The sequence below is a fragment of the Sciurus vulgaris genome, assembly GCF_902686455.1.
Source record: "Sciurus vulgaris genome assembly, chromosome: 11".
Taxonomy (NCBI): Eukaryota; Metazoa; Chordata; class Mammalia; order Rodentia; family Sciuridae; genus Sciurus; species Sciurus vulgaris.
In genome coordinates, this window is record NC_136472.1 from 121,165,610 (window position 1) to 121,193,089 (window position 27,480).

At 37.0% G+C, this 27,480-nt stretch overlaps 1 protein-coding gene across 2 annotated transcripts; it reads left to right on the top strand.

Annotated features, from left to right (window-relative positions):
- Nucleotides 1-3,024: 3,024 nt before the first annotated feature.
- Nucleotides 3,025-26,977, top strand: STT3A (STT3 oligosaccharyltransferase complex catalytic subunit A). Of its 2 annotated transcripts, XM_079102818.1 has the most exons (17): nucleotides 3,025-3,155; nucleotides 4,389-4,449; nucleotides 6,744-6,865; nucleotides 7,227-7,372; nucleotides 10,799-10,889; nucleotides 11,893-11,999; nucleotides 12,995-13,159; nucleotides 14,648-14,828; nucleotides 15,616-15,771; nucleotides 16,868-16,959; nucleotides 17,608-17,763; nucleotides 18,000-18,188; nucleotides 19,367-19,483; nucleotides 19,597-19,699; nucleotides 23,782-23,970; nucleotides 24,655-24,770; nucleotides 25,624-26,977. In XM_079102818.1, exons 1-17 carry the CDS (start codon nucleotides 3,068-3,070, stop codon nucleotides 25,660-25,662), a joined length of 2,118 nt encoding a protein of 705 aa, XP_078958944.1. In that variant the 5' UTR covers nucleotides 3,025-3,067; the 3' UTR covers nucleotides 25,663-26,977. The 2 variants fall into 2 exon arrangements, with proteins under 2 accessions (XP_078958944.1, XP_078958945.1); XM_079102819.1 differs by lacking the exon at nucleotides 4,389-4,449 and having other exon boundaries at nucleotides 3,073-3,155.
- Nucleotides 26,978-27,480: the final 503 nt, after the last annotated feature.

Here is a 27,480-nt window from a genome sequence, read left to right on the forward strand (position 1 = left end):
TACCAGATCGAAAGGTCGGTCTGGACCAGGAAGCGTTTGAGTTTTCACCGAGAATAGTACGTTTTTCGCGCCTCTCCTTTAACTTTTTACTAGACAACGGTCCATTTCTTCCTTACGAAACAGAGACAAGCAGCTTCACGATCCCGCTTTTTGGGATTTGTAGTGTTAGCTAGTACCTAAGCGTAGTTTCCGTTTCTGGTCACATGACTGGGGTAAACGGACCACACCTTCGCGACGCTACTTCTTCCCAGTCCGCAGACTGACACGTCACTCCTCGTTCCTCAACCAAACTGCTCCAAGCATGCTCTTTCCCGGCTCTTCGCTCTCACGGGCCGGCCTATCACAGCTCGGTGGGAGCACATAGTCCCGCCTCTGGACTGATAAAGGATAGTTGTTTTAACCAATTAAGAAGTGGAATTGCGACTTGGTCCCCGCCTCCGAGCCTGACAGACAATGTCGTGATCTTATCGTTCCTCCGAAGTGTTGTATTGGCCCGGAACCAGCCAATGAGGAGCGGTCAGGGAGGCGGACTCAGCCGTTGCCAGGGTTGGGTGCACCGCTGAACGGATGGCAGGAGGAGCCGAGCGGGTTCTTGAGGAACGCTGGCCAGGTGAGAAGGCCGTAGGCTATAACTTGAGAATTAGCGTCTGGTAAGGTCCCGGGTGTTGACGGGCGTAAACGAAGTTCACGAGGTAGGGCTCTAAAAGGTGGTGGGGAGCAAAGCTTAGGGCCTTGCTGAGGAGGGGGCGTGGGGTGTGGTGTGGGGATCTCCTGGAGTGTGAGGATGTGACGGTCTGGGGAAGGAGGGTCGTGGGGACGGGGCATGCGCTTAGGCCAGGAGGGCGTGGGAAAGGCTGAACGTCGCCACTAGTGACGGGGGAGAGGCGTAGGGTGCTGAGGTGGTGGTGGGGTCCCGCGATGGGTGGGGTCGGAGGTGGTCGGCTCTGTGTGGGTGGAAGGAGAGGGAGGCAGGACCTGCCAAGGAGAGCCGAAGGGAGGAGCGGGAGCAGAGCTGTGTGAGGGTGTGGACACGTGCGTGGGAGAACGGGGCTGGAGAGGTCGCAGTCGTGGAAGCTGGGTAGGGTGGGACGAGGTGCCACAGTTTGCAGGACACAGTGAAGGAGGAGAGCAGAAAGAAAAGTATTTTAACTACGTGTCTTTGCCCTTATTTGCTTTGGCGCTGTGCGAAAATGACCGGAGAGCACAACATGAAAAGTACCTTGATGGTCCGGCCTTAAATGACCAGTTCCTTTACTCAGTTTTCAGGTTGAGGTACAAGCACACTCATTTCCTCTGCTTACTCTTATAGGTGTGTGGGCCATATCAAAACAGTGGTGTTAAGTTTGTTTCTATTTCAGTCATTCCAGAAAACAGCTTCAAACTTGAGAGATAAGGCTGGATTGTGTACCTCCTGGAGTTAGATCTTCGCATCAGAAGTTTTTACCTTCGGGATTATAATTAAACACATCTATAACTGCTCCTCTGCCACGGTTAATTATAGGAAATATGTTTGAATTCTCAGTGTTGAGGCTAGGAATGTGTGTTTCTCCATGCCTTCCTCCTAGTCCATGTTATTTCCCCCCCTTTACTGCAGTAGTAGTGGGAAACAGATTAGGACTGATGTAGGTTCCTTTTGTTTCCTGCATAGTTTTGAACAATATTATTTGTTATTATATTCATCCCTTTGCCCTTGGTCAGCTTATAATTTAAGAAGGTAGTACTGTCTTGCACAGAAATGGCTAACCTGCTATGGTTTAAGAAATGCTGTGTAGCGCGTGTCTATCAAGTGATTATTTTTTCTGAAAAGTCTGTACACTACTTCCTGAACATTTTATTTTAATACAGTTTTCCCCTCCCCCTGCCTTTTTCTGCTTCAGTAGGAAAAATTTATTTTCTTTTCCCTCAAGATTAGCATCTGGTTCCATGAATTATCTTTATGTCATGAAATCAGTCGTTTCAAATCAGCAGTGTAAGTTACAGAGAGGCCTGGAAATAGATAATTTAATAGATCTGTGCAGTAGTTACAGTATGATGTAGGGATTAAAAGTACAGTGGTCTATGTATGTTTATCTTCCCCTCTTGGGTGCATGCTTTCACTTGCTTTAGTGATCAGTCAATGCTCTTTAGTTGACCCTACAGCCCTTTTGAGATTTGGAACAGAAAGAAACTTGTAGCCAGTCAATTGAATCTTACATTTAGGGCTTGAAATTGTGCCGATGCAGTCATGACTTCTTTTTTTCCTCTTTTTACTTTCACTTCTGTACTTAATGTTTACTCCCTGCTCCTCACCCTCCTCCCATATATTTGTGTCTTTTTCTGAGTGTTTTCTTTCTTCATTGTTTTTTCTCACTTTGTCTTTCCTATTTATTTTTGCCTCTCTCCTCTGCACCCCATTTTGTCTTTCTGTTTCTACTTTACTCTTTTCTTGGTGCTAGGGATTGAACCCAGGGCCTTGAACATGCTCAGCATGTGCTTTGCTACTGAGCTGCATCCTTAACCCTGCTTTACTCTTGTGTGATAGTATTGCCAGTCATAGTTATGTATTTATTAGGTGTGAAGGAGTGGGAAGCATAATCATGAGTAGTTTCTTTTGATAATTCCTCTTTAGGGTTTTTTTGGGGGGGGGGGTGTATTGGGGATTCAACCTAGGGACATTTAGCCACTGAGCCAAATTCCCAGCCCTTTTTATTTTTTATTTTGAGACAGGTTCTTGCTAAGTTGCTTAGCGCTTTACTGAATTGCTGAGGCTGGTCTCAAACTTGTGATCCTTGCCTCAGACTCCCAAGATACTGGGATTACAGGTGTGTACCACCACATCTGACTCCTTTTTAGTTTAATCTCATAGATCCAATTGTGTCTGCTTCCTTGCCAGTGTATCATACTTTGGGCAAGTTTTGGGTATTGGTACTAAGTTTGTTCTCTTTTTGTGAGCTCATATGTCCCTTATGGTTCTCTACTACCACATAAGATGAAAGTTAAGTAAATTGAGGGTGTTCAATATCCTATGATCCTGACTTTTCCATTTTAGCTATTTGCTTGTCTTCTGTTGCCGCCCATTGATGTCAAGATGACTAAGCTTGGATTTTTGCGGTTGTCCTACGAGAAGCAGGACACACTTCTGAAGCTTCTCATTCTATCAATGGCTGCTGTGTTATGTGAGTATGCACACGGACATCTGTTTCTTTGGGAATAAGAAGAATAAAATGTTTAAAAAAGTCAAACATGGCTTTCTTAAATGCTTTGAGATTGGGTTTTTTTTTTTTTTTTTTTTTTTTTTGAGAGAGTGTGTGTGTGTGTGTGTGTGTGTGTGTGTATAGAACTTGGAATTTAACCCAGGGAGGCTCTACCATTGAGCTGCATCCTTAGCCCTTTTTGTTTTTTATTTTGGGATAGGGTCTTGCTAAATTGTCCAGGCTGGCCTCAACTTGCGATCCAAGTAATAGGGATTTTAGGTGTGTGTCACTGCACCTGGCTAAATGCTTTGTTCTTTTAATGGATGGTAATTTGTTCTTCTTGCATTTTTCCTTCATGATAATTTTATGAAGGCAAAATGAAAGAAACAAGGAATATAAAAGGACTGGCAATCATCTGGAAAAGAACAAAAGCATACTAATTGTGTTTTCTCATAGGGCTGAAAGAGATAATGGGGACTGTTGGATACTGAATTTTGTAGAGGACAATTTTCTTCAGTTTAGGTACTTAGTATTTTTGACTGTTCTTGAGAACTTACTTTTATAGATTTTCTGGTTCTTCATAGTCATAAATATAGTCACGTTTGACATAACTTTTGGGTTGCTCCAAGATTAAGGTTAGTTGTGTGTGTGTGTGTGTGTGTGTGTGTGTGTGTGTGTAGTCAGCATTTACAAAAGATGAGCATGTAAGCTGAATTGAGTATTAGTAGGTAAATGTAATGTTAATAGGCTTTGTTTACTACAATAAGTAATTAAATGTGTTCTACCTAAGTGTAAAATGTAGATGTCACTGTCAAACTTCTTTTGTTTCCTGTGTGTGGGGAGGGATGGATAAAAACTTTATTCAGAAAATTCTTTTATATTTTATGTGAGCCCCTGTGCTGAATAATTCTATTTTCTTTATAATGCTCTTATTTATCTGCTATTGTTTTCATGACACACTAACATTAAAATATTTGCCTAGTGTGGTGGTGCATGCCTGTAATCCCAGCACTTTGAAGGCTGAGGTAGGAGGATCATGAGTTCATACTCAGCCTCATGAATTTACTGAGGCCCTAAGCAACTCAGGGGACCTTGTCTCTAAATAAAATACAAAACAGGACTGGGGATGTGGCTCAGCGGTTGAGCACCCCTGAGTTCAATCCCTGGTATCAAAAAAAAAAAAAAATTAAATTATTTATGCTCATGTTTTTGTAGCTTTCTCCACTCGTCTCTTTGCTGTCCTGAGATTTGAAAGTGTTATCCATGAGTTCGATCCGTGAGTACCTTTACTTGGTCTGGTATTATTTCCTTTGGGAGGCATTCAGGTTCATGGGTTTCAGATTCAGATTTAAGTCAGCTCTAAGGATTGGGGATGTGCTTTCAGTACATTGAAGGGGAAAATCCTGGAAGTTTTCCAAATTTTTGAAAGATTTCTGTTGGAATTGACCAGCTAAGTCTGGTAAACTAAAAAATGAAAGAAGCATTGCTGGTGTGACTGCCTGTCACTTAAGATCTGGCTATGCTAAGAGAAGTCTGACTTGAGTTTGGTCAAAACTTAGAGATACAGATCGACAGAAAGGAACCTGGTGTATATTTCAAGCTCAAAAGAGAATTAAAAGTCATGAACTTGAGAGTCATGACTTTTTTTTTTCCTGTTTACCATTTATAGGCTAGAAATTGGACTATTGTTAAATTCTAAGGCATTGAAAAATAGTAAAGCTATGAATTTTATTAGATTTTATTGAATTTAAAAGAATGTGGGTTAAAACCCTCAGTTTTCATTTACCGAACATTCATTTTCTTCCAAGCACTGTTTTACAGATAATTTCTAAATCCTTACAGCAAACAGTAAGATGTAGGTACTTCCCTTTTTATATATGAAGCTCAGGCTGGGAGAGGTTATCCAAATTTACAGTTTAGTAATGGAGATGCCAAGATGAATGTGGATTTGTCTGACTCCAGAGACTGGTGTCACTGTGTTATGTTACCTAGTGTTAAGGCTTATGAAATGTTTGGAAAGCCAGAATCAAAGGTTCTTTTTTTTTTTTTTTGCGGTGCTGGGGATTAGAACCCAGGGCCTTATGCTTGCAAGGCAAGCACTCTATCAACTGAGCTATATTCCCCAGCCCACCATAGGTTCTTGAAGTATCATTTGTATCTTAAAAATATTCACCTGCTGGAACATTGGTTCAAAAGTTTAATGCCTGCATTGGTATGCAGATTTATCATTTTGTTTTGTGTAGATACTTTAAAGCATTTTAGAGGCATTACAGATATTCTTTTTGGGGCCTCCAAAATCAACTTAATTTTTTTTCTCATGAATGAGGAAACTTATGTTCTTATGATCACAGTCAGGGTTTCTTTCTCAGATCCTCTAATTGAGCAGATATTGAGGAGAGACAGGGAAAACAAAGGTATCTGCTTTCTTCCAGTTCTATGACTGGAAAAAATCTACTGGTGTTCCTATCTCAGAGGCCTTGTTTTCTGGGTGCTTTAATACTCTCACTGCTCCTGTTGCCTACCATGTGCTAGCCTGGTAAAGTGTCCTGCTTGGGTGCTTTGTGGTAACAGGCTCTAGTTTTATTTCTTCCAGTTCTATGACTGGAAGAAAGCATAAAGATTATGGGATTTGACCATCCTTTTTTGGAGAGGAGAACCTTGTCCCACTAACATACTGCCTCTGTATCACTCTGCCTCCTGTTAGTAGGTAAAGGACATAATTCTGACGTATGTTGACTGCCTTCTCCCCTCATCCCTTCTCTCTCCGATGGTTACCAAAATAACATTCTTCAGTGATGAACAGAAAGAGATTTCTGCCATCCGTTGCTTCTCTTACCTACTTCAGCCGCCAAAACTTGATTGACCAAAGAGGAGATAAGATTAGGGAGGGCAGGAAGGACATAAGTCATGATTAAGACTTATTTGTTTATGTATTTATTTTAGTCTGCCTTCCTTCTTCCTCTTCCTCCTCCCTCCTTCTCCCTCCTTCTTTCTCTTTTGTCCCTCCTCTCCCTCAAGCTTGGTGTGTTAAAATTTTTCATTCTGCATATGGTGTTATACCAACATCTTTGAGGATGCTTATCACTTGAATTTATCTATGTGTCCCCATGTGTGGTATATAGAACTTTTTTTTTTTTATGTTCCTGTCAATTAAAAAATCTACTGGTGTTACTATCTCAGAGGCCCTGTTTTCTGGGTGCTTTAATACTCTCATTGCTCCTGTTGCCTACCATGTGCTAGCCTGGTAAAGTGTCCTGCTTGGGTGCTTTGTGGTAACAGGCTCTAGTTTTATTTCCTTATGAGAAAAGCATTGCTTTAGTTGTGGCAAGCATGGAGTAGAAATAAGGAGACTTATAGTAATGTAGTGACTTTTTGGTACTGAATATCACCATATTTCTGATGTAGTTATTATTAAAAACTATTTGTATAATTTTAATACCAAACTGACTTATATTGAAGTAATGGTAAGTTCCTCAGTGGTATACCCTGAGGAATAAAATTTACTGTAAATTAGTATAAGTATTTGGATAGGAAGAAGAGGAGACACAGATCTTTTCTTTCCTGCTGTAGGTATTTTAATTATCGGACTACTCGGTTCCTGGCTGAGGAGGGATTTTATAAATTCCATAACTGGTTTGATGACCGGGCCTGGTACCCTTTGGGACGAATCATTGGAGGAACAATTTACCCAGGTGAGAGGAACAGAACTTTTTTTAAAATACAGGACAGTATTTGTATATTATAGAACAGTTTCTTATATTTCTAATAGTTTCATGACACTCATAATTTCATCCTGATTATAGATTTTTCAACAGTTTATCTTATATAAGACGGGAGAGTATGTGTGGGAGAAGGGTGATGGATGGTTTTTCATATATTCCAGACTTTTCATTGAATCCTTAGGAAAGAACTTTAGAGGCCTACTGCAGTTGCTGTGTTAGTGTTCTGGTGGTTTGTCAAGACCTGTGTAGTGACTTTACTAATCCTTTCTCTTTCCCTGAAGTTCTTTGTCTTACCAGGACAACCTAATAGAGTTTCTCCTTCCTGTTTCAGGCTTAATGATCACCTCTGCTGCAATCTACCATGTTCTTCATTTTTTCCACATCACCATCGACATTCGGAATGTCTGTGTGTTCCTGGCCCCTCTCTTCTCCTCCTTCACCACCATCGTCACGTACCACCTTACCAAAGAGCTCAAGGTGAAGGATTTGGGGTGACAGGAGACTTGGGAATGAATGTTGTTCAGCCTTTCTAGTTGATGCTAGAGGGTAGGGAACTGAGAACCTTAGAAGAATAGGAAGCTAGAGGCTATGGACATTGTTTGCTAGACTATATTGAGTTTACTCCAACCCTTCCCTAGAATATGTGGTTCTTACCATCAGCATTTATTTGCCCATAGGAGAGAATATTTGAAAATCAAATGTAAATTGCTATTGAAAGAGGGAGAAAAAAATCTGGACATGTCTGAGGCAGGAGGATCTCAGGTTTGAGGCCATCCTGGGTAATTTAGTGCAACTCTGTCTCAAGATAAAAAGGACTGGAGGTGTAGCTCATTAATAATGCACTTGCCTGGCATATGTGCAGCCCTGGCTTCAATTCCTAGTACTCCCCACTCCCCACCATCAACAAAATAAAACATTTAAAATGCATAATGTGAACTTTTGATTTTAAGCCCTCACAATGTAAGGAAGAAGAAAAAAATAACTATACAAAAATTTCCAAGGTAGTTTGTTCTTTCTACTGGAAATAAGCACTTACAAATTGTTTAATTTTTTTTTTTTTTAAGTATTTATTTCAAAATTTTTAAGCCATCTGGCTTTTCTACTCCCTAAGTGCTGACTCCTTTTTTTTTTTTTTTTTTTTTTTTTTTCAGAATTTCAGCTTTGCTGATCCTGGTTTCCTGTAATCTATTCTTAGTCTCTTAGTCTGTGGTTGTGTTATTAGGGGAACACCTGAGAGATGATAGCCTAGTAGAAGAGCTTTAGAAGCCTGAGTTTAATTTGGGAAACTTTTTATCCTTCTCCTTGCTGCCTTTGTCCCAAATTTGACTCTTATCAACAGACAAGCCCTTTTTCTTTAGGAGTGTGGTTTATATTTTGTTTCTACTTTTTCCCTGAATTCCAATAAGCCTGGTGATACTCCAGCTTTATTACCTAAGTTCCTGGTATCTTCAGTTCAAGTGGATTATCACCTATCTTTTTTGCCTTTTTGACTTACATAATAATTTTCTTCCTTTGTTCATCGTTGCATGGCTTTTAGAGGTATGCCTGGTATTCCTGTGCAGTCATTGTTAGAGGAAAGAACTGATAAACCTGGGAATACCTGTAGTCAAACAGCCCATTCTGTGGATTGGGGACATGGCTCCGTGGTAGAGCACTTGCCTGGTATGAACAAGTCCCTGGGTTCAATCTCCAGCACTATAAAACAAAAACAAACCAAAAAACCCCCAAGGCAGCCAGGTGCAGTGGTGCATGTCTGTTACCCCAGCAGCTCAGGATGCTGAAGCAGGAGGGTTGCAAGTTCAAGGCCTCAGCAATTTAGGGAGATCCTGAGTCAAGATAAAAATACATATATGAGTGAAGACCTGGGATTGGATGGTACATATACACAGTAGAATATAAGCCATAAAGAAGAATGAAATTATGGCATTTACTGGTAAATAAAAGGAACTCTAGAGACTGTCATGCTAAGTGAAATAAGCCAATCCCAAAAAACCAAAGGCTGAATGTTCTCTGATATGTGTCTGCTGGCTCACTTTGAGCAGGGGAGTGGAGGTTCATCAAACAGGGGGAATGGCGGGGGAGAAGGGGAATAGGAATGGGAAAGCAGAATGAATCAGACATTACTTTGTTCATATATGAATATATGACAAGTGTAACTTCACATGTACAATCACAAGAATGGGTTATTGTCTTAAATCAGCTCAGGTTATTCTGTTAGAAGTAGTACTTCTGCAAAACACTAACAGGCAACAGTTACAAAGTTTTACAAGGAATACAAAATGAACATAATAGTATCTTTGGTATCTATTTAGCCTCTACAAAGACACATGTATTTATCAGCTCAGTTACGTACATGTTTTACATAAAATAAAAAAAGCTCTCACAAACCTAAATACCTTTCACAATTTACCCAAGCCTTTACTTAAGTTTTGTATTTATCCCCTGTTTGGGGATCATAGTAATCTTCACAACAAAAAAAAACTATCTTTTGAATGCAACTTTAAATAAGCTTAGGTCTAGCCTACTTTGGAACCATCCTATAATGGAGAAGGATGAGAGAGGCAGAGCCTTAATTCAGGTGAGACTGGCCTCTTGACAAATCTTAAAGTGTTTTATATCTGAATCTGATCTTTGCCTCTTTTTTTTTTTTAAAAAGTATCAATCCACAATGTTCTCTTGTGTTATTTCCTGAATGTATCTGAATAACAGTTAACATAATACAACATTACATCTAAAACATGAATTAAACAGAAGTACTAAGAGGGTTTCTAACTTCCTTTTTATGGAAAAAGTGGCACAATGTTTTTATGTTCCACACTGTCATCCTTTGAACAAATCAGGCTCTCCTTATTACCTTTTGAAAATTAATTTAAATCCCATCCCAATGTAAAGAGTAACACAAAATTTTATATATAACTTATAACAACAGGTTACCTTTATCTGGTTGTAAAACATTAAATGACATAAATAAATACCAATCAAATTTGTTATATCTATATAAATCTAAAGGAGCCTATTGCTGCAGATAATTTTTGTTTGGGACAACACCAACTTGGTAAAGTGTTCTCCTAAGTTTTACATTTTAAAAGACTTGTATACTTGAAGAACATTAATGCACCTAATACATCTAAGACATCTGTGTCACAATTACACATGTCCTTATGTTAATGATATTTAACCTTTAAAGTAAAATATAGAATCCATAGTGTATGGTAACAATAATCACAGGTCTTCATGGATTAGCAGTACTAATAAAAATTGAAGGATAGTCTTGAATTCTTATACATTTAGGAAACAGTGTTGATAACCAAAAATGAACTTAGTCAAAGTAAACAGATATAAGATAGTTCTTCAAATGATAGTGTCACCCTCCTATGTCAGCTACAATGTATAAAAGAGCACATTTATTGGATACCTTGCCAGTAAACCTACATAAACTTTCATTTTACAAACTTTTACATAACAGATAAGACCCAGACAAACATAGTTCGCAGATGTATACATATCTTTAGTCACATATATTTTTTAAAAAAATGAATGGGAAGTTATATTGCATGCATGTACAATATCTCAAAATACATTCTGTCATGTATAACTAAAAAGAAAAAAAAAAAAAAAAAACGACCTGGGGTTGGGTGAATGGGACCCAAAAAAAAGCAAATAGCACATTCTTGGGCAAGCGCTGATATTTAGGTAGTTTACATGACTTACTGTATCATGGTATCATGGGTACTTGGTTATAAAATTTTTAGCTTTTTGGTGCTATGAACATTTTTAGTATTTCACCTCTGCCTTGGAAATTGTTGGGTGCTCTCTCAATCTGTTATAATCAGAATGGACCAGTGGGTCATTTGTTCTCTCTCATAGATGTGTTGGTGTTAACTCCTATTATTTTTTCTATAGGATGCAGGGGCTGGGCTTCTTGCTGCTGCCATGATTGCTGTAGTTCCTGGATATATCTCCCGATCTGTGGCTGGCTCCTATGATAATGAAGGTAGACTTGTTAAAATGCTAAAGGGGATCTGTTCACTTCATTAACTTCATTGTCCAAAAGAACTTCACAAAGTACTGTAGAAATTGGGCTCATATATATTGCTCAGCAATAATAAAAATGATACGTAGTAAGAAGATTAGAAATGAGCAACAAGGGATCTTGGACAAGTTTGTTTTCTCCTTCTGTCATCCTTGTTAGAAGGTAACTGGTAAATCTTAAAAGCTCTTGGCTCATCTCAGGACTCAGAGTTAACTCTGGTTTTAACATTATAATCATTTGCTTTATTTTCCTAGATAAAGGGGTTTAGTTGTCCTTAAAATTATAATGACTTTTATTGAGTTTTTAGTTTAAAAATATTCTGGAAGACAGTGTTAAATATTATAAAGATAGATGATGAATAAGATTATTTTGGCTCATAATTAAAGGGATAGATTATAAATATTATGTTGGCCCATAATCTGGTAAGATAAAAATGGACCTGTAAAAATACTCCAGTAACAGGCAAGTAATGCTTTGTGCTATGATAAAAATACAAAGAGTACTTTGAAGTGAAGTACAAGGAAAGATTAATTTGTGTTTTCGAGTTTGAACTGGGCCCTGAAGTTGGTACTTCAGTAGGCAGATATTAAGGTTAGTTGCAATCAGAGCCAGCTTGTGTTAAGATGTAGAGGCAGGATGGCACATGATAGTATAGTACTTCTTTAGAAGTAGCAGGAAATATAATGCCTGGAAAGAACAAAAATAATAATGGCAGACATTTACTGAGTGCTTACTGTTCTAAATTCTGTAAGTGCATTGTTTATGTTTGTCTTCACCACAGTTTTAGGGAGTAGATACTAATATAGACACCTTTTTTATAGGAAACTGAGACAAAGGGAGGTAAAATAATTTACCTAAAATCACAGTGTTACTAGGTAGTAGATCAGAGATCTTAATCCAGGCAAGCTGTTCCAGAACAGTATTCTTAGTGGCCTCTTGAACTTCGGGTGTGTTTTTTCTGCAGGGATAGCCATCTTTTGCATGCTCCTCACCTACTACATGTGGATCAAGGCAGTGAAGACTGGTTCCATCTATTGGGCAGCCAAGTGTGCTCTTGCTTATTTCTATATGGTAACTTTTTCTATGTGTGTTCTTTTTTTTTGCTTTAACCCAGGGCCCCACACATGCTAGGCAGATGCCTTACTACTGAACTATATCCCCAACCCCTCTACATGTTTTTCATTTTTTGAATTTTTTTTTAAACCAGTACCAGGGATTGAACCTAGGGGCACTTGTAACTTGTACCACTGAACTACATCTCCAGCCCTTTTAATTTTTTTATTTTAAGACAGGATCTCACTAAGTTGCTGAGGGTTTCACTGAGTTGCTGAGGCTGCCCTTGAATTTGTGATCTCCTGCCTTAGCCTTCCGAGTCACTGGGATTACAGGTGTGCGCCACCACACCCAGCTTTTAAGTTTCTTTAACTATTTCCTGTGGGTACATATTAATTGACCAACCTCTTCTGATTATGTTCCCTCTAAAATTTTCCTTTTCCAATATATTTTTTTCTGTTTAGTCTTACATACATACTTAGACTTTCGTCCCTTATCTAATTCTACTTGCTTACATATCCCTAATTCTCTGGGGGACCTTAAAGTGGGTTGCATCTAGATTTACTCTGCTGCCTTGGATATGTCTTCCCATATGATCATAATGCTAGTAGCCATAAGGGAGCTGGTAATGAATTTACAATAGTGGGTTTGAATGTAATTTTTCCACCAAAAAAGAAAAACAATTATTTAAACTCTGTGTGTGTGTGTATGTGTGTGTGTGTGTGTGGTGTTGCAGTTGAACTCAGGAATCCTCTACCATTGAGCTATATCCCAACCCTTTCTATTTTTTTACTTTGAGATAGGGTCTCTCTTAGTTGCCAGGGGTGGTCTGGAACTTATGATCCTCCTGCCTCAGCTTCCTGAGTTGCTAGGATTACAGGTGTGTACCATGTGTCTGGCCTATTTAAACTCTTTAAGCCACTTGGCGTAAGTAAAGTTTATAGTTACGGTAAAGTATAGTGGTGGTGGTGTGAGGAGGAGTGCTCAGAGTAACTGTTCCTTTTCCATCACAGGTTTCTTCATGGGGAGGTTATGTGTTCCTGATCAACTTGATTCCTCTCCATGTTCTGGTACTGATGCTCACAGGCCGTTTCTCTCACCGGATTTATGTGGCCTATTGTACTGTTTACTGCCTGGGCACCATTCTTTCCATGCAGATCTCCTTTGTGGGTTTCCAGGTGAGTTTTAAACTTAGTGTTTTTAGCAGCTTCTATTCTAAGCAGCTTCAGCTAGATTGATGTAACTTGGCTTCTGTTAAAAAGAGTAGGACTTTTTCGCAGCTTTGATCTTGTGTTAACCAAAGCAATAGAATCATTGGTCATTTACGTCTGCTTCCAGAAACATGTTAATATTTGCTCCACAAAATTTGAATTTAACAACTTATAATTTAGCTTAGGTTGTGGGAGGGGAAGGATGTTTCAGTTGAGCTGAGTTGATATGAGTGATCAAAGTTATGTATGTGTATATATATATATATATATATACACACATATATATATTATATATATATATATATATTTTTTTTTTTTTTTTTTTTGGTACTGGGAATTGAACTCATGGGCACTCAACCACTGAGCCACATCCCCAGCCTTATTTTATATTTTATTTAGAGAGGGTCTCACTGAGTTGCTTAGTGCCTTGCTGTTGCTGAGGCTGGCTTTGAACTTGTGATCCTCCCACCTAAGCCTCCAGAACCACTGGGATTATAGGCATGTGCCACTGCACCCGGCTCAAAGTTATAATTTTATAAACAAAAAAGTTATAATTTCCAGTCCCTTTTAATGCTTATGATCCCATTTAATAACAGTGAATCCTGATATTAATGGGATCTTTGTGTAAGTCCTTCAGGAAGCAAAGTGCAGACCTTTTAACCACATTGCTCTGTACACAATGATGTGTTTGATTTCTTATGTAAAATTCTCATGAAAGTGGAATCTTTATTCAGAGGTCAACAAATATTTCTTTCTTGATCAACTACTATTTATAATTTGCTAATCACTTTGAAATATAAAGATAGTAAAAATTTGTCCAGGTTCTTAAGGAAGTTAGTCTTGTTGGGGAAAAGAAATATATGCAGCAATCTACAGCCTATAGTATACTGGTTCTCAGAAAGTAGTTCTCAGAACCAGCAGCATCAGTGGAAACTTGTTAGAAATGCATTCTAGAGCTCCATAGATGTGCTGAGTCAGAGACTCAAGTTGGGGCTCAGTAACTTGTTTTAACACTAAAACAAATGTTTTAGTGTTAAATTACGATCCCACTAAAGTTGGAGAACCACTGGTCTAAGGCAAATAGTGATTTAAGTGCTAGGAGAGATCTAAAGTACTGGAGAACATGGAGGGGAGGGATTGGTTTGGCTAATTTAGAAGAGATGGTGTTGCACTGGGTCTTGAATGATGAGAAATCAGTGAATGGAAATTTCAGGAAAAGTGCAGTCCAGGCCAAGGAAATGGCCTGAGCAAAAAGAGATGTGATTATGATGGTGTATGGTATGCTCTGGGGGACTCTAGCTATATTTGGAAAATATGTCAGATGAATTAAACCCTCCCCTAGTTTGGGCCTAATTCCTTTTGGAAACCTCAGAACTTATTTGACCCCTGAAGTAGATCAGGATAATGTAGGTCTGAGCTGTATTATCACCATATATAATGTTGTTTCCCCTACAGCCTGTCCTTTCATCAGAGCACATGGCAGCCTTTGGAGTGTTTGGTCTTTGCCAGATCCATGCCTTTGTGGATTACCTGCGCAGCAAATTGAATCCACAGCAATTTGAAGTTCTTTTCCGGAGTGTCATCTCCCTGGTAGGCTTTGTCCTACTCACTGTGGGAGCTCTCCTCATGCTGACAGGTAGGGCAGGATCGCTCCTTTTAGTGTTAAGTAAAATGGATACATAAAATAAACTCCAGAAAGACAGAGTATTTCCTGACCGTAGGAGATTCTTTTACTCCTATTTCTCTTTATTTTAAACACTAAAGTTCTGCTTTTTTACATTCAGTTCACTTGTCACTCCCAGTGTTTGGATTCACCATAGTAGAGAATGTCTTGTTAGAGATACTTTTAATTACACACAGTGAAAGAACTGTATCTTACTTTGTTAATCTTTTTCTTTTCTTTACTATTGGTTGGTCGGTAGACATTCTTCCATTCTTTGTTATACCTTACATTATGGCACTTATCTAATCCTATGGTAACTTAGTCATAGCTATTCAGATTGGTTGGCCTGCCACATTTTCCTCCTCCATTTTCCTTACTTCCACTTCTCAGAAGCTAATTTGTTTTTGCTCAAGTATTGTCAAATTTGGAGCAGGAGTAGAGGACATGTTTTATTTAATCTCTGGAGTTTTCCAGATTAGGCCTAATGCCTTTTCAGGAAGCTCTTTTGACTCTATTTTTCTCTCTGAATTTATATATAGTCTAATTCCTATTCTGCTGGCTATTTTGACTGAAGTACTCCCAAGTTTGAAAGAAAAGGAGTGAAACTCTTAAGTATTATTGGTAGCATTGAAGCAAAAACTTAGTCCTTCTCTGTCTCTAAGAGTCTTAATAAAGTGGAATGTTGTGATTAGTTAGGTTAGGATGTTTATTTGTTTTAGGAGTATAGTATGTGAAATATTTATTGCTTCTTTGCTGCCAGGAAAAATATCTCCCTGGACCGGGCGTTTCTACTCACTGCTGGATCCTTCTTATGCTAAGAACAACATCCCCATTATTGCTTCTGTGTCGGAACATCAGCCAACAACCTGGTCATCCTACTACTTTGATCTGCAACTCCTTGTCTTCATGTTTCCAGGTCGGTCCACCTTGTGTTCTGAAGCGGCCTTCTTCATAAGAATCACCATGTGATTTCAAATATATCAACTATCCTCATCTTTGTTCTTATTTGCCCGTTTATGATGTTCCAGACGGAGGATGGCTAAGCACATTTTCCAGATATTTGAAGCAGTAGGAGTCAGAAATTGAAGTTACAGATATTGGCAAGCTTAGTTCCTCCTGGTTGTCTGTTCATTTATGTTATGTTAAAATTCAACCCTCATTCAGGTTTTTTTGTTTGTTTTTTCTCTTTTTCTTTTTAGTATTTCTGGTATATACTCCTTTGCCTTCACCTCATTTCTCTTATTGCAGTATTGAAGTTCCATAATGGGCACTACTAACTGTAAAGTCTTTTCATTATCTTCTGGCCAATTCAGATTATGTTTTAGAACTTACCAATGTCAGTGGTCTTTTTCTTTTATAAAATAACTTAGACTTTCTTTTATTATGAAAGTATTTGTGTATTGTGAAAGCAATATAAGTAAGTAAAAACATGGTAAAATTGGAGTTTTTACCACCTATGTCTAACTACTATTGATATTTTAATTTATATTCATCCATTTATTGATATTGTGAATATCAATATATATTCATTCACTTATTTATTGAATAAGAATGAGATCGTACAGTTTTTCCCCCTGATCCTAAAGAATCATGATAGGGTTGAGAATGTGGCCCAGCATGCTCAAGACTGTTCAGTTCCTAGCACTGAAAAAAAAAATTTAATTTCTCTGTGATTTAGTATTATTTTATAGAAATATTTAAGATATATTATTAATTTTGTTGTTTTAGTAGAGAGAGGCAGAAAGATGTATAAAAGGGTAAATAGTCTATAACCTTATATAGCGATGTCTTAATTGATGTATTCTATTTTTAAAATACACTGTAATTAATTAGCTCCTTTGCTGGTCTTTTGCACATTTCTATGATTTTTTTTTTTTTTTAGGATAAATTCCTGGAAGTGGAATTACTAAGCTAAATGTGTAGAATCATGTAGTGATATAATGAAGATAATTTCCCTTGTAGGTTTCTGCCTACAGGGCTCACCTGCTTACTTCTCCTTCCCTCTTTTGTAGTTGGTCTCTATTACTGCTTTAGCAACCTGTCTGATGCCCGGATTTTTATCATCATGTATGGTGTGACCAGCATGTACTTTTCAGCTGTAATGGTGAGGAACTCCCTCAGTCCTAGCAAAACTTTTTACCCTTAACTCTGAGGTGCTTTTTTTGTTTTTGGTTTTTCCTGGTAGGATTCAAAAAGTACTAAAGTTTGTGTAGATGATTCCCTCTGAGCACTTTAAGGACTGAGTTGTAGAGCTACTTGCTATTGTTGATTCTTGCTCGGGATGTACAAGACATTCATACGTTCTGGTTGTGGTGTTCAACTTTCTTGGGTTTTTATAACCCTGTGTTAGTAAGGCAGTTTTGCATTTTATTGAATAATTTGACCCTGGATAACTTAAAAAGGGAGATGATGCTTTTTTTCTTGAAGGTGTGGGAGGACTATCTAGGGATAGATTATTAAAAGAGAGGAGAGATTTTATATATTATAGGAAGACAATATTTCTCATACTGTTTTGATCCCAAACCACAATTAGGAATATACTTACATCATTTCTCAGGACACACACTATGTACCTATGACAAAGTTTAAGAAATATATACTTCTACTGTAGGTATACCAAATATTTTCTATTCTTTCTTCACTGAAAAATCATGTTTGATGAAAACCCCTAAATTGATGTCATGGTCTACTAATAAACCAAAATCTATAATTGTAAAACATTGGTTAGACTGATTATTCCTATCTCTTTTAGGTACGTCTAATGCTGGTGTTAGCACCTGTTATGTGCATTCTTTCTGGCATTGGAGTTTCTCAGGTGCTGTCCACATATATGAAGAATCTGGACATAAGTCGCCCAGACAAGAAGAGCAAGAAGCAACAGGATTCTACTTACCCTATTAAGAATGAAGTAAGAATTAAGGGACAGTATAACAGACTTGGGAAACTACATGTGTGCGTGTGTGCACACGTGTATGTTTGTGTTTTGAGTCGGGGAGTAAATTAGAGCACTGTAACAGGTGGTTAGAATCAACTCAGATAGCCCCTGACTTATTTTGATTCATCTCATTTATATTGTCTGCATATAAGAAATTGTTCTGTTTTAATTTAGTTTGGTTTACTATGTAATTCTTTTTCCTTGTTTAGGTGGCAAGTGGGATGATATTGGTCATGGCTTTTTTTCTAATCACCTACACCTTTCATTCAACCTGGGTGACCAGCGAGGCCTACTCTTCTCCTTCCATTGTACTATCTGCCCGTGGTGGGGATGGCAGTAGGATCATTTTTGATGACTTCCGAGAAGCATATTACTGGCTCCGTCACAATACTCCAGAGGTGAAAATATGAGAGGAGTGAAATTGTGGGGTAGGGATTAAGGGAGAAACACTGGATATTATCGTGAATCATATGGCTTTTATATAGGTGACAAGCTAGAAGAAATTGGAATTTTAGAAACCCAGCCTTGAATGAACTTTAAAGGTCAGCTTCCATTCAATTCAGGGAATTCTTCTGTAGTGATTTTAATTATCTAGACTTTCCATAGCCACTTGCATTGATATAATGGTGGTTTTAATATGAAATAGACCATCCTTCCCAATAGTAAAAAAGAAAAAAAAAAGCTAGTCATGGTGGTGCACACATATGATCCTAGCAACTCAGAGGACTGAGGCAAAAGGATCACAAGTTTGAAGCCAGTCTAGGCAACTTAGCAGGACCCTGTCTCAAAATTTAAAAAAGGGCTGGAGATACAACTCAATGATAAAATACTTCTGGTTCAATTCCTAGTACTGGGGGGGAAAAGTTATATAATACATGTTTACTGTAGAAAAATCAGGAAACAGAAGCAAGGAAAAAGATGTAAATTTCCATCAAGTTAACACCTAATGATAACAACTTTTTAACATTTTAGCTTATACCTTTTGAGAATCTGAAGTCATTTCTTTTGGAAAAAACTATTAGACATGGCATTTCTGAGCATATTTGTTAAGAGTCAAAACAAAGAATCATCCCCCCCACCCCCTGCAGTGCTGGGAACTTTGCATATGTTAAACAAGTGCTCTACTAGTGAGATACAAGCCTCAGAACTAAGAGTCTCTAATCCTTGCCCATCACATCGTGTAATTTTGTGTTTTTCCTTCCATCTTTATAATAACTGATTTTTGTGATAGTGTTAGAAGGTCATTAATTTAATAAAGTTACTTAGCGATACTAAGTTATTCATTTGGCTGTATTGCACATTTGGCTGTATCCCACATATTTGTGCTTATTTATATAAAGTGATCTGGAAATGTTGGGTTGTATATAACTTGTGCTGAATTTTCATGATCATATATAAATGGAGGAACAGATGCCAATATTTATTTTCTGTTTTGGAGTGCACTATGTAGTGAAGAAGTTGGTTATTGAGCCAGGCCTCACTTTGTATCTGACCACAGATGCCCTTCTACTCCTTCTCCTGCATTTTATTTTTAGGGGTAGTAAGAATCCTGTTCTTTCCTTTCCTGTTCTTTCAGGATGCAAAGGTCATGTCATGGTGGGATTATGGCTATCAGATTACAGCTATGGCAAACAGGACAATTTTAGTGGACAATAATACGTGGAATAATACCCATATTTCTCGAGTAGGGCAGGTAAGTTAAGGAATCTTGTGAATGTTTGATATGCACAGTCTAGTGGAAAATACTCATGAGGAGATTTTATGATTCAAGGTTTTGTTCTGAGGATGGTACATTCATTTTTCTAGGCAATGGCATCCACAGAAGAAAAAGCCTATGAGATCATGAGGGAGCTTGATGTCAGCTATGTGCTTGTCATTTTTGGAGGCCTTACTGGGTATTCCTCTGATGGTAATGTACTTGATTCTATTACTAACCACAGGGTACAGATTATGAGAAAACTAGATGAATCTCTTTATTACTCTTACCAAGACTTCATTTCTTTTCTTTTGTTTTCTCTTCCTCATTCCTTCTCACAGTGTGACATGCATTAATTGTTTAAAGACAGAAGTATTTCCCTGACTAGTAAAACAAAGACTGTAAGACTTATAACAGTGAACTTAAGAATTAGCATTATTTAGTGGATTTAAGCCATGTAATCATTTGCCAGCTTAAAAAAAATATATGTAGGTATATTCTTAAATATATGTAGGTATGAAATGCGTTTACATATAAAAATGTATATGTAAGTATACACATAAACATATGTACCACCCTGTTATTTATGAGTTACACATCCATGAATCCAGTGAAAATACTGGGGAAAAATGTGATAAATATGTATAGACTTTCTTACCATTATTCTTTAAATAATGTAGTATAGTATAAAAAGTATTTACATAACATGTTGTATCAGGTATTATAAGTAATCTAAAGATGATTTGAAATATATGGGAGGATTTAAGCTATATGCAAACACTATTTAAGGGACTTGAGCATCTGTAGACTTGTTTCAATGGGAGTCCTAGAAGCAATCCCCTGCAGATACTGAGTGGCAACTGAACTATAAAAGAATAAGTGTTACCATGTTCTTTGTGATAACTGGCAAAAAGATAATTTTAGAAGAAATATGAAAATATAGTTTACTGCTTTAAAAATAACTTTTACAAGATTAAAGTAATATGTGTTAATTTTCTAAAAAGTCAAACAGTTCTGATGGTTTATAATAAAGAATGAGAGTCTTCCCTAAACTGGAGCCTCTTTAACACCAGTCCCCAGAAGCAATTATTCCTAGCATTTATGTTTTTTTTTTTTTGGTGCTGGATATTGAATCCATGTTCTCATGTGCATGCTAAGGCCAGCACTCTACCACTGAACTATACCCTAGCATCTCATAATTTTAAGTAATCTGCGTATTCTGTTATTCAGTGATTGGTCAGTTTTACATATACTTTATGAACTTCTTAGAGTAAACAAGGAGTTTGGCAGTTTTTTTCGCATTATCCCCTTTTTCATTTCTTACCATAGTTAATTTATAATTTTTGATTAAATCCAGAAGTGTTTTCAATATCAACTTTAAATATTATTGACAGCTGAGTCGACTAGTACACTATAACTTGTTTACCTGCAGTTAATGATTACTTTGTGTTTGTAGCTTTTTTTTCTTTTTGGTGCTGAGGTTTGAACCCAAGGTTTTTGCTCATGCTCAGCATACAGTTTACTCCTGAGCTAACCCCCCAATCATAAGGCTGTTTCGTAAAGATGTTTTCATATTTTAAATTGGCTTCTAATATAGACACATGACAATTCCATCCAGATGGTATATATAAAGTAATAAGACTATGTCATGTGTGTCTTGTTTGAGCAAAGTAAGAATGATGATAGTAGGGACCTGTCACCAGACTTCAGCTTTCACAAACAATTGAACCAGAACTATTTGGTTGTGTGCAACTATTTTTAGGTTTTGTTTTTATTATAATACAATATTTCTAAATACTGTAGAAATATTTTTATGTATATATGTGTACATGTTTTTAAGTGCATACATACATGCATGCTGTGTATACATATGTGTGGTAGAAGGGGAAAGTCTTAGGATTAACTACCATTAAGTAACCATTGTTAACAATATTTTATTATAGGTGTTCAACACCATATTCAGCTTATTAATTAGGCTTTATTAGTAAGAGTTTTGAAAATATTTAGAGGTTCTATATAATACAAAAGAGTGAACCTAAACCTGAGAATTGAACAAACAATTCTGAGAAGTGAACAAACCTGAGATTGTTACTATTGCTGTTATTTAATCATGATAATGTTCCAGTTGATTCTGTCTGAGCATACTTTTAATATTTTAATATAGCAATCCCTACATACATATACACAGGTATGCCAAAAAGTAAATCTTGGTATTTGACATTGCCTTAATTGCTCATCCCCCCATCAGCTCCTTTTGTTTTCAACTTCAACTTCAGTCATTATTCTTGTCTATCTTGAGTCTATTAAAAACCAACCAGTCAACAAATAAGAAAAACCATAAAAAACAAAAACCTATGGCTTGGGCTTTGAAAGCAATCTTTTTTTTTTTTGTAATGCTGAGGACTGAATTCCAAACATTGGGTGGACTAAAGATGCACTGTGGCAGAGTTACACACCCAGGCAATCTTAAATAAATTCAAAATGTTTTGAATATTTTTATGCTGAGTGTTATGGACTCCAAAAATGACATTTTCTAACATGATTAATAGGCATTTGGGTAAAAATGCTTTTTAAAATGTTTCATTATTTCATGGTCATATCTCACTGCATTTCTTACATGTTCTTAATTTAAATTTCCTTTGAGTGTTCATGTCATGGACAAAATTTTTTTCTTTTGCATTGTTATATATATTTCATTTTACTTTCTATTGAATACTTATGCAGATTTGAAACAAAAGTTAGATCTGATCATAGTGCAGATTCTCTCCAATGAGAGATTGATACAATATTACCTTTATTTAAATTTTTTGTAAACAATTGTATCTTTGAAATTAATTTTTTCATGAAATTATTATTATTATTATTATATTGGTAGTATTGGGGATCACACCCTAGGGCCTTATACATGTAAGCATTCTACCACTGAGCCATCCCGCTAGGTCCTTCCTATTATTTTTTACTCTTCCATTTAGTAAGCTTGCCATATTTTTGCCTCAGATGTATTTGCCAGATAGCTATAGTAGCAGAGTTCTGTGATATTGAGTTGATACTTGAGTTTTGTTTTGGGTCTTGTTTGTCTGCATGATCTGGGCAAATCTATACCTCAATATTTCCATATATAAGATAAAGGCAAGAATATAGATACAACAGGAGGATGGTAATATTGTTCATTGAATGCTAACCTTGTGACAAATGATACAGTAAGTGCTTTTACTTACTTCTACTCATAATACTTAATACCATAGCAACCCTATTATTTTTCCAGTTTGATAGATGAGGAAACTGATATACAGAGAGGTTAAATAACTTGCTCAAGGTCCCTCACCTAGAATTGGTAGTGCTAGAATTCCAATCCAATCCAAATAATGTGGATTCAGGGTCTTTTCTTAACCACAAGAATATCCTTTGGAACCCATCTTAATAGTATATTAGGAATTGTATTTTCCTATGGATCAGTAATACTTTTTATACTAAGCATCCAGTTAAACAGAGCAACTGATTTCCCTGAAGCCATAAATAAGCAATAGAGAATGACATATCTAAGAGAGAGATCCTGAGTTGATGTTAGTGTCGGTATTAATAGAGTCTGGGAGTATATTTGACATAGAAATGTTGACCTCTCATGTTCATGCTTTGGAGGGAGGTGACTGAAATTGTAGGTCAAGAGGGAGCAGCACACTCGTATTTTCCATTTTGGTAAAGCTGCTATCCCTTAGGTTAGTGCACTGGCCAACAGAAATACAACGGGAGGTACATAGTCATTTTAAGTTCTCAGTCACATCATAAATGTAAAGTACTTGAAATTAATTTTAATAATTTATTTAATTGAATATATCAAGACATTTAACAAATAACCAATGTTTTACCCATTTTGTGTGTGTGTGTGTGTGTGTGTTGTACTAAGCCCTAGAAATCTGGTGTATATTTTACTTTTATAGTATCTCTTAATTTGTATTAGCCACATTTCAAGTTCTTAATTAGCTCCATATGGGCTAGTGGCTACTATATTCAATAGCTCAGCCTCCAGCTAATATGTAGGAATAGTGACATTTGTGACATAAGACTGGATCAACAGCATAGGATTTCAGGAGTCTAATAATCTCTAAGAAAAATTATATATTTTGAGGAAAAATATTTTACTCACACATTGTCTTTTATACATTAGTTAAATGGTAGCATTCCCTATTAGAAAAATATGGAGAATTTCCTTAGAAATAGTGACTTTTTCATTAGGGTATTTAGTTCCAGCAACCTTTCTGATGCAGCAGTTTTTTTCTTTTTCTTCTTTTCTCTAGATATCAACAAGTTTCTTTGGATGGTTCGGATTGGAGGAAGCACAGACACAGGCAAACATATCAAGGAAAATGACTATTATACTCCAACTGGGGAATTCCGTGTGGATCGTGAGGGTTCTCCAGTGCTGCTTAACTGCCTTATGTACAAGATGTGTTACTACCGCTTTGGGCAGGTCTACACAGAAGCCAGTGAGTGATTCACAGCATTAGCAATAGTAGTAGTAACAGAAATAAATAGCTAGCAAACATTGTGTGCTCTAAATGCTTTACATCTATTAACTCATTTAATCCTCACAGCAACTCAGAAAGCAGACACTAATATTATTAGTATTTCATATATGAAGAAAAATGAGGTACCAGTAGGTTACTTAACTGGCCAACTTCACATGACTAAGTGGTAGAGTCAGGATTGAAACTCAGGCAGTGTAGCTCTAGATTCCATGCTTTCAGATGTCTTTTGTTGTGTCTCAGCAAAGCGCATTGCTAAGGAAAGAAATAAAGGGATCGAGAGACAAAAGACTTCATTTCTTCAGATGGATACACTGAGGAATTTGATCAGGTTGTCTTTCCTTTGGTCTTAAATTTTATGGTTTGCATAAAATTTATGCAAACCATAAATTTTATGGTTTGCATAAAATTTAAGTGCATGCAGGTCTTTGGCTTCTGATAGGTTCTCTGATCTATGGTAGCCTTAGTTGTGTGTTAAAGGACTTGAGTTAGGGTAACACTTGATTTGCTCTCACTACCTGATGCTTTTTTTTGCAGACTACAGTCTGAGGAATAACAATCTGAATATTATAAGACGTACTGAATCTTATCTATTTTCTCTTTAATAAAGCAGAACCATAGAATGTATTTTTTGTCCCTTTGTAGAACGTCCACCAGGCTTTGACCGTGTCCGAAATGCTGAGATTGGTAATAAAGACTTTGAGCTTGATGTCCTGGAGGAAGCATATACCACAGAACATTGGCTGGTCAGGATATATAAGGTGAGCAGATGCTATACTATCTCAGAAAGTGATCCTCAGGTTTTCCAGATAGATTCTAGGGCTTAAATAATGGGTCACCATATTTCTTAAATAGGGGCATTTCTGAAGACACCTGTATCTGAAAGATACTTGCAACTCACTCAGAATTTTACTTTTAAAATTTTAGATATGCTTAGAGAGTAGACCTCCCAGTGGCTTCATTTTAGCAGTTGTTGCAGCAACATTTTTCCAGCTGGTGTTCACTCAGCATGTTTTATGATCAGGCTTGAAGGGAGAAAAGAAAGATAAAATTCATGTGTTTGTTTCTGAACTGTTTTCTTTTCTCCTACTGAGGAATTTATGGCAAAAAGAGACAGGCATCGCATATGAGTGTGTTATATCTCTTACACAAAGAAAAGATTGAGCTGGTTGCAGTGATACACATGTGTAATCCCAGTGTCTCAGCCAGGCTGAGGCAGGAGGTTCACAAATTCAAAGCCAGCCTCAGCAACATAGCGAGACCCTAACCAACTTAGCAAAGTGAATAGGGATGTGGCTCAGTACTTAAGTACCCCTGGGTTCAACCCGTTACAAAAAAAAAAAAGAAAAAGAAAAGACTGAGAGCGCCTTTGATACATGAGAAGGGAAAAATTTTTACTACTTCTCACAGAAGTACTCTGAAAGGTTAAGCGGAGCAGCTAGTTCTTCTAATTCATGTTTATTTATTCACAATGTCAAACCACACAGCAGAACTAAACATAATCCATCCTCCTCTGGGCGAACCCATTTCAGTAGAAAAAACTCTCCAAAGTTGACCAGGTTATCGATATTAAATTGACTTTTTTTTTTTTTTTTTTTTTTTTTTTTTGTGCAGGTAAAGGACCTGGATAATCGAGGCTTGTCAAGGACATAAATGTCACACATCCAGCTCTGATACGCTTTGCACTGAGCGCATCATATTTAGAATGTTGAAGATTTTTTTTATATGCAGTTTATAAGAACAGAGCCGGATGGCATTAGAATTGTCTGGAAGTTTTGCCCTGGACAGTATGGGCTGGGCCAAAATGGAATGATTTTTATAATTCTGAGCAGGTTACCAAATGAAATGTCATGGATTTACTTTGGTCAATTAAAGGGGGGAATTTTTTTTAAAAATGTGCCTTATTTGTTTTGACTTAATGGCCGATTTGAAGACAAAAGTTTGTGCTGGGTTGCTCAAAGGACATATAGCTAAGAGCTCTTATCAGTGCTCTTAGCTCCCTGAGCCAGGTAGGAGGAGCATTCATTTTCTCTAATATCAGGAAAACTATTAAGGACTAGCTCTGATTCTACAAACAGTTTTGTCATACTGTCTGTATTGTAGCACTTAGTATGATGCCTTGCACATAGTAGGTGCTCAATAAATTTTTATCAAATGAATAAATGTTTATGGAACAAGAGGAGTGCTATTTCTGGGCAGGAAAGACAGCTTCTTGCTATTATGTCTCTGTTCATAATATCTTTTCTTTAGAGGCTCTTTGACTTTATAAGTGACAGAAAGCATCTAGCCAGATCTGATTTCACCTGTACTTTTTGGGAGTAGTGAGGGCTTTTATTTTTCTAGAGCAGGAATAAATCAAGCGTGACTAAGTCAGCAGTTTCAAAGACTCAAAACAGTGAAATGTTATCAGCGGAGAGGGGGAAACTCCTATGTATAGAGCTCGATAATCAGTAGATGTTTCTGAATCAGCTTAAATGTAATTATACACATCTTTTGAAATTTAGTTTTTCAGTACTTTCACTTAACCTGTGGCTTTAGTTTCATTTCCTTTAGTGTTTGCACTAAAACTCTTGTGGGTGTTCAAAGATAAGTTTCTTCTCCCCTTGTCTCAGTCTATTGTTTTTATATACCACTTCAGTCAAGCTTAGTTACCTGGTTTTGAAGCCCTTGTTTAATAAACTATAATTTAGAAGGAGGACACATTTCCATTAGTAGTACCTAGAGAACATTGCCAGCCTGACTGCAAGAAAAGAGAAACATCTTAAAGTTTTTTAGCTCCAAAGCACAGTGGACCCATAGATATTTAACATCAAGATAAACAGGTTCCTGTACAGTTCAGTAGGACATTTTATGTATTTTATCAGATAAGAAATACATCACTGAAGTATATAATCCCTAAGTCTTTTAAAATATATGAGGTAACTGTTTAGTGTTACCCATTTAAGAAAACAGGAGGAATTTATGGCTTTTGGACAAGTCAAAATAGTACAATAGTACCCTGAAGGATATGCTTGTGTGTTCTTTTATACCTAGGGAACTTAGCCTTGCAAACCAGTTTATATACCATGTGGTTGAGGTTTAGATTTAAAAGATTAGATTTACTCTGTGTAAATATATTACTTGATTTATATACAGAACTATACCCAAATGCTAGAAGTTATTCTGAGTCAATATGATAATGCTAATTAGCTGCTTCTGTGGTATAAATGGGATAATGCTTTGTCACTACAATTGTGGCTTTTCAGATTTTGTTAGTCTCCAGATTACATGGAGCACACCCCCAACCTTTTTATTTCAAGACAGGGTCTGAGTTGCTATATTACTCACTTTTGGATCATTAAATTACGCTTTAGTTTGCTAATTTATAGTATTTCAATTTTGTGTATCTTTGTAAACTTTCTGATCTATGGACACATTGTTACTCTCTTCTGATTATAGTTATATCCTATTCTAAGTCTAATTATTCTCTAT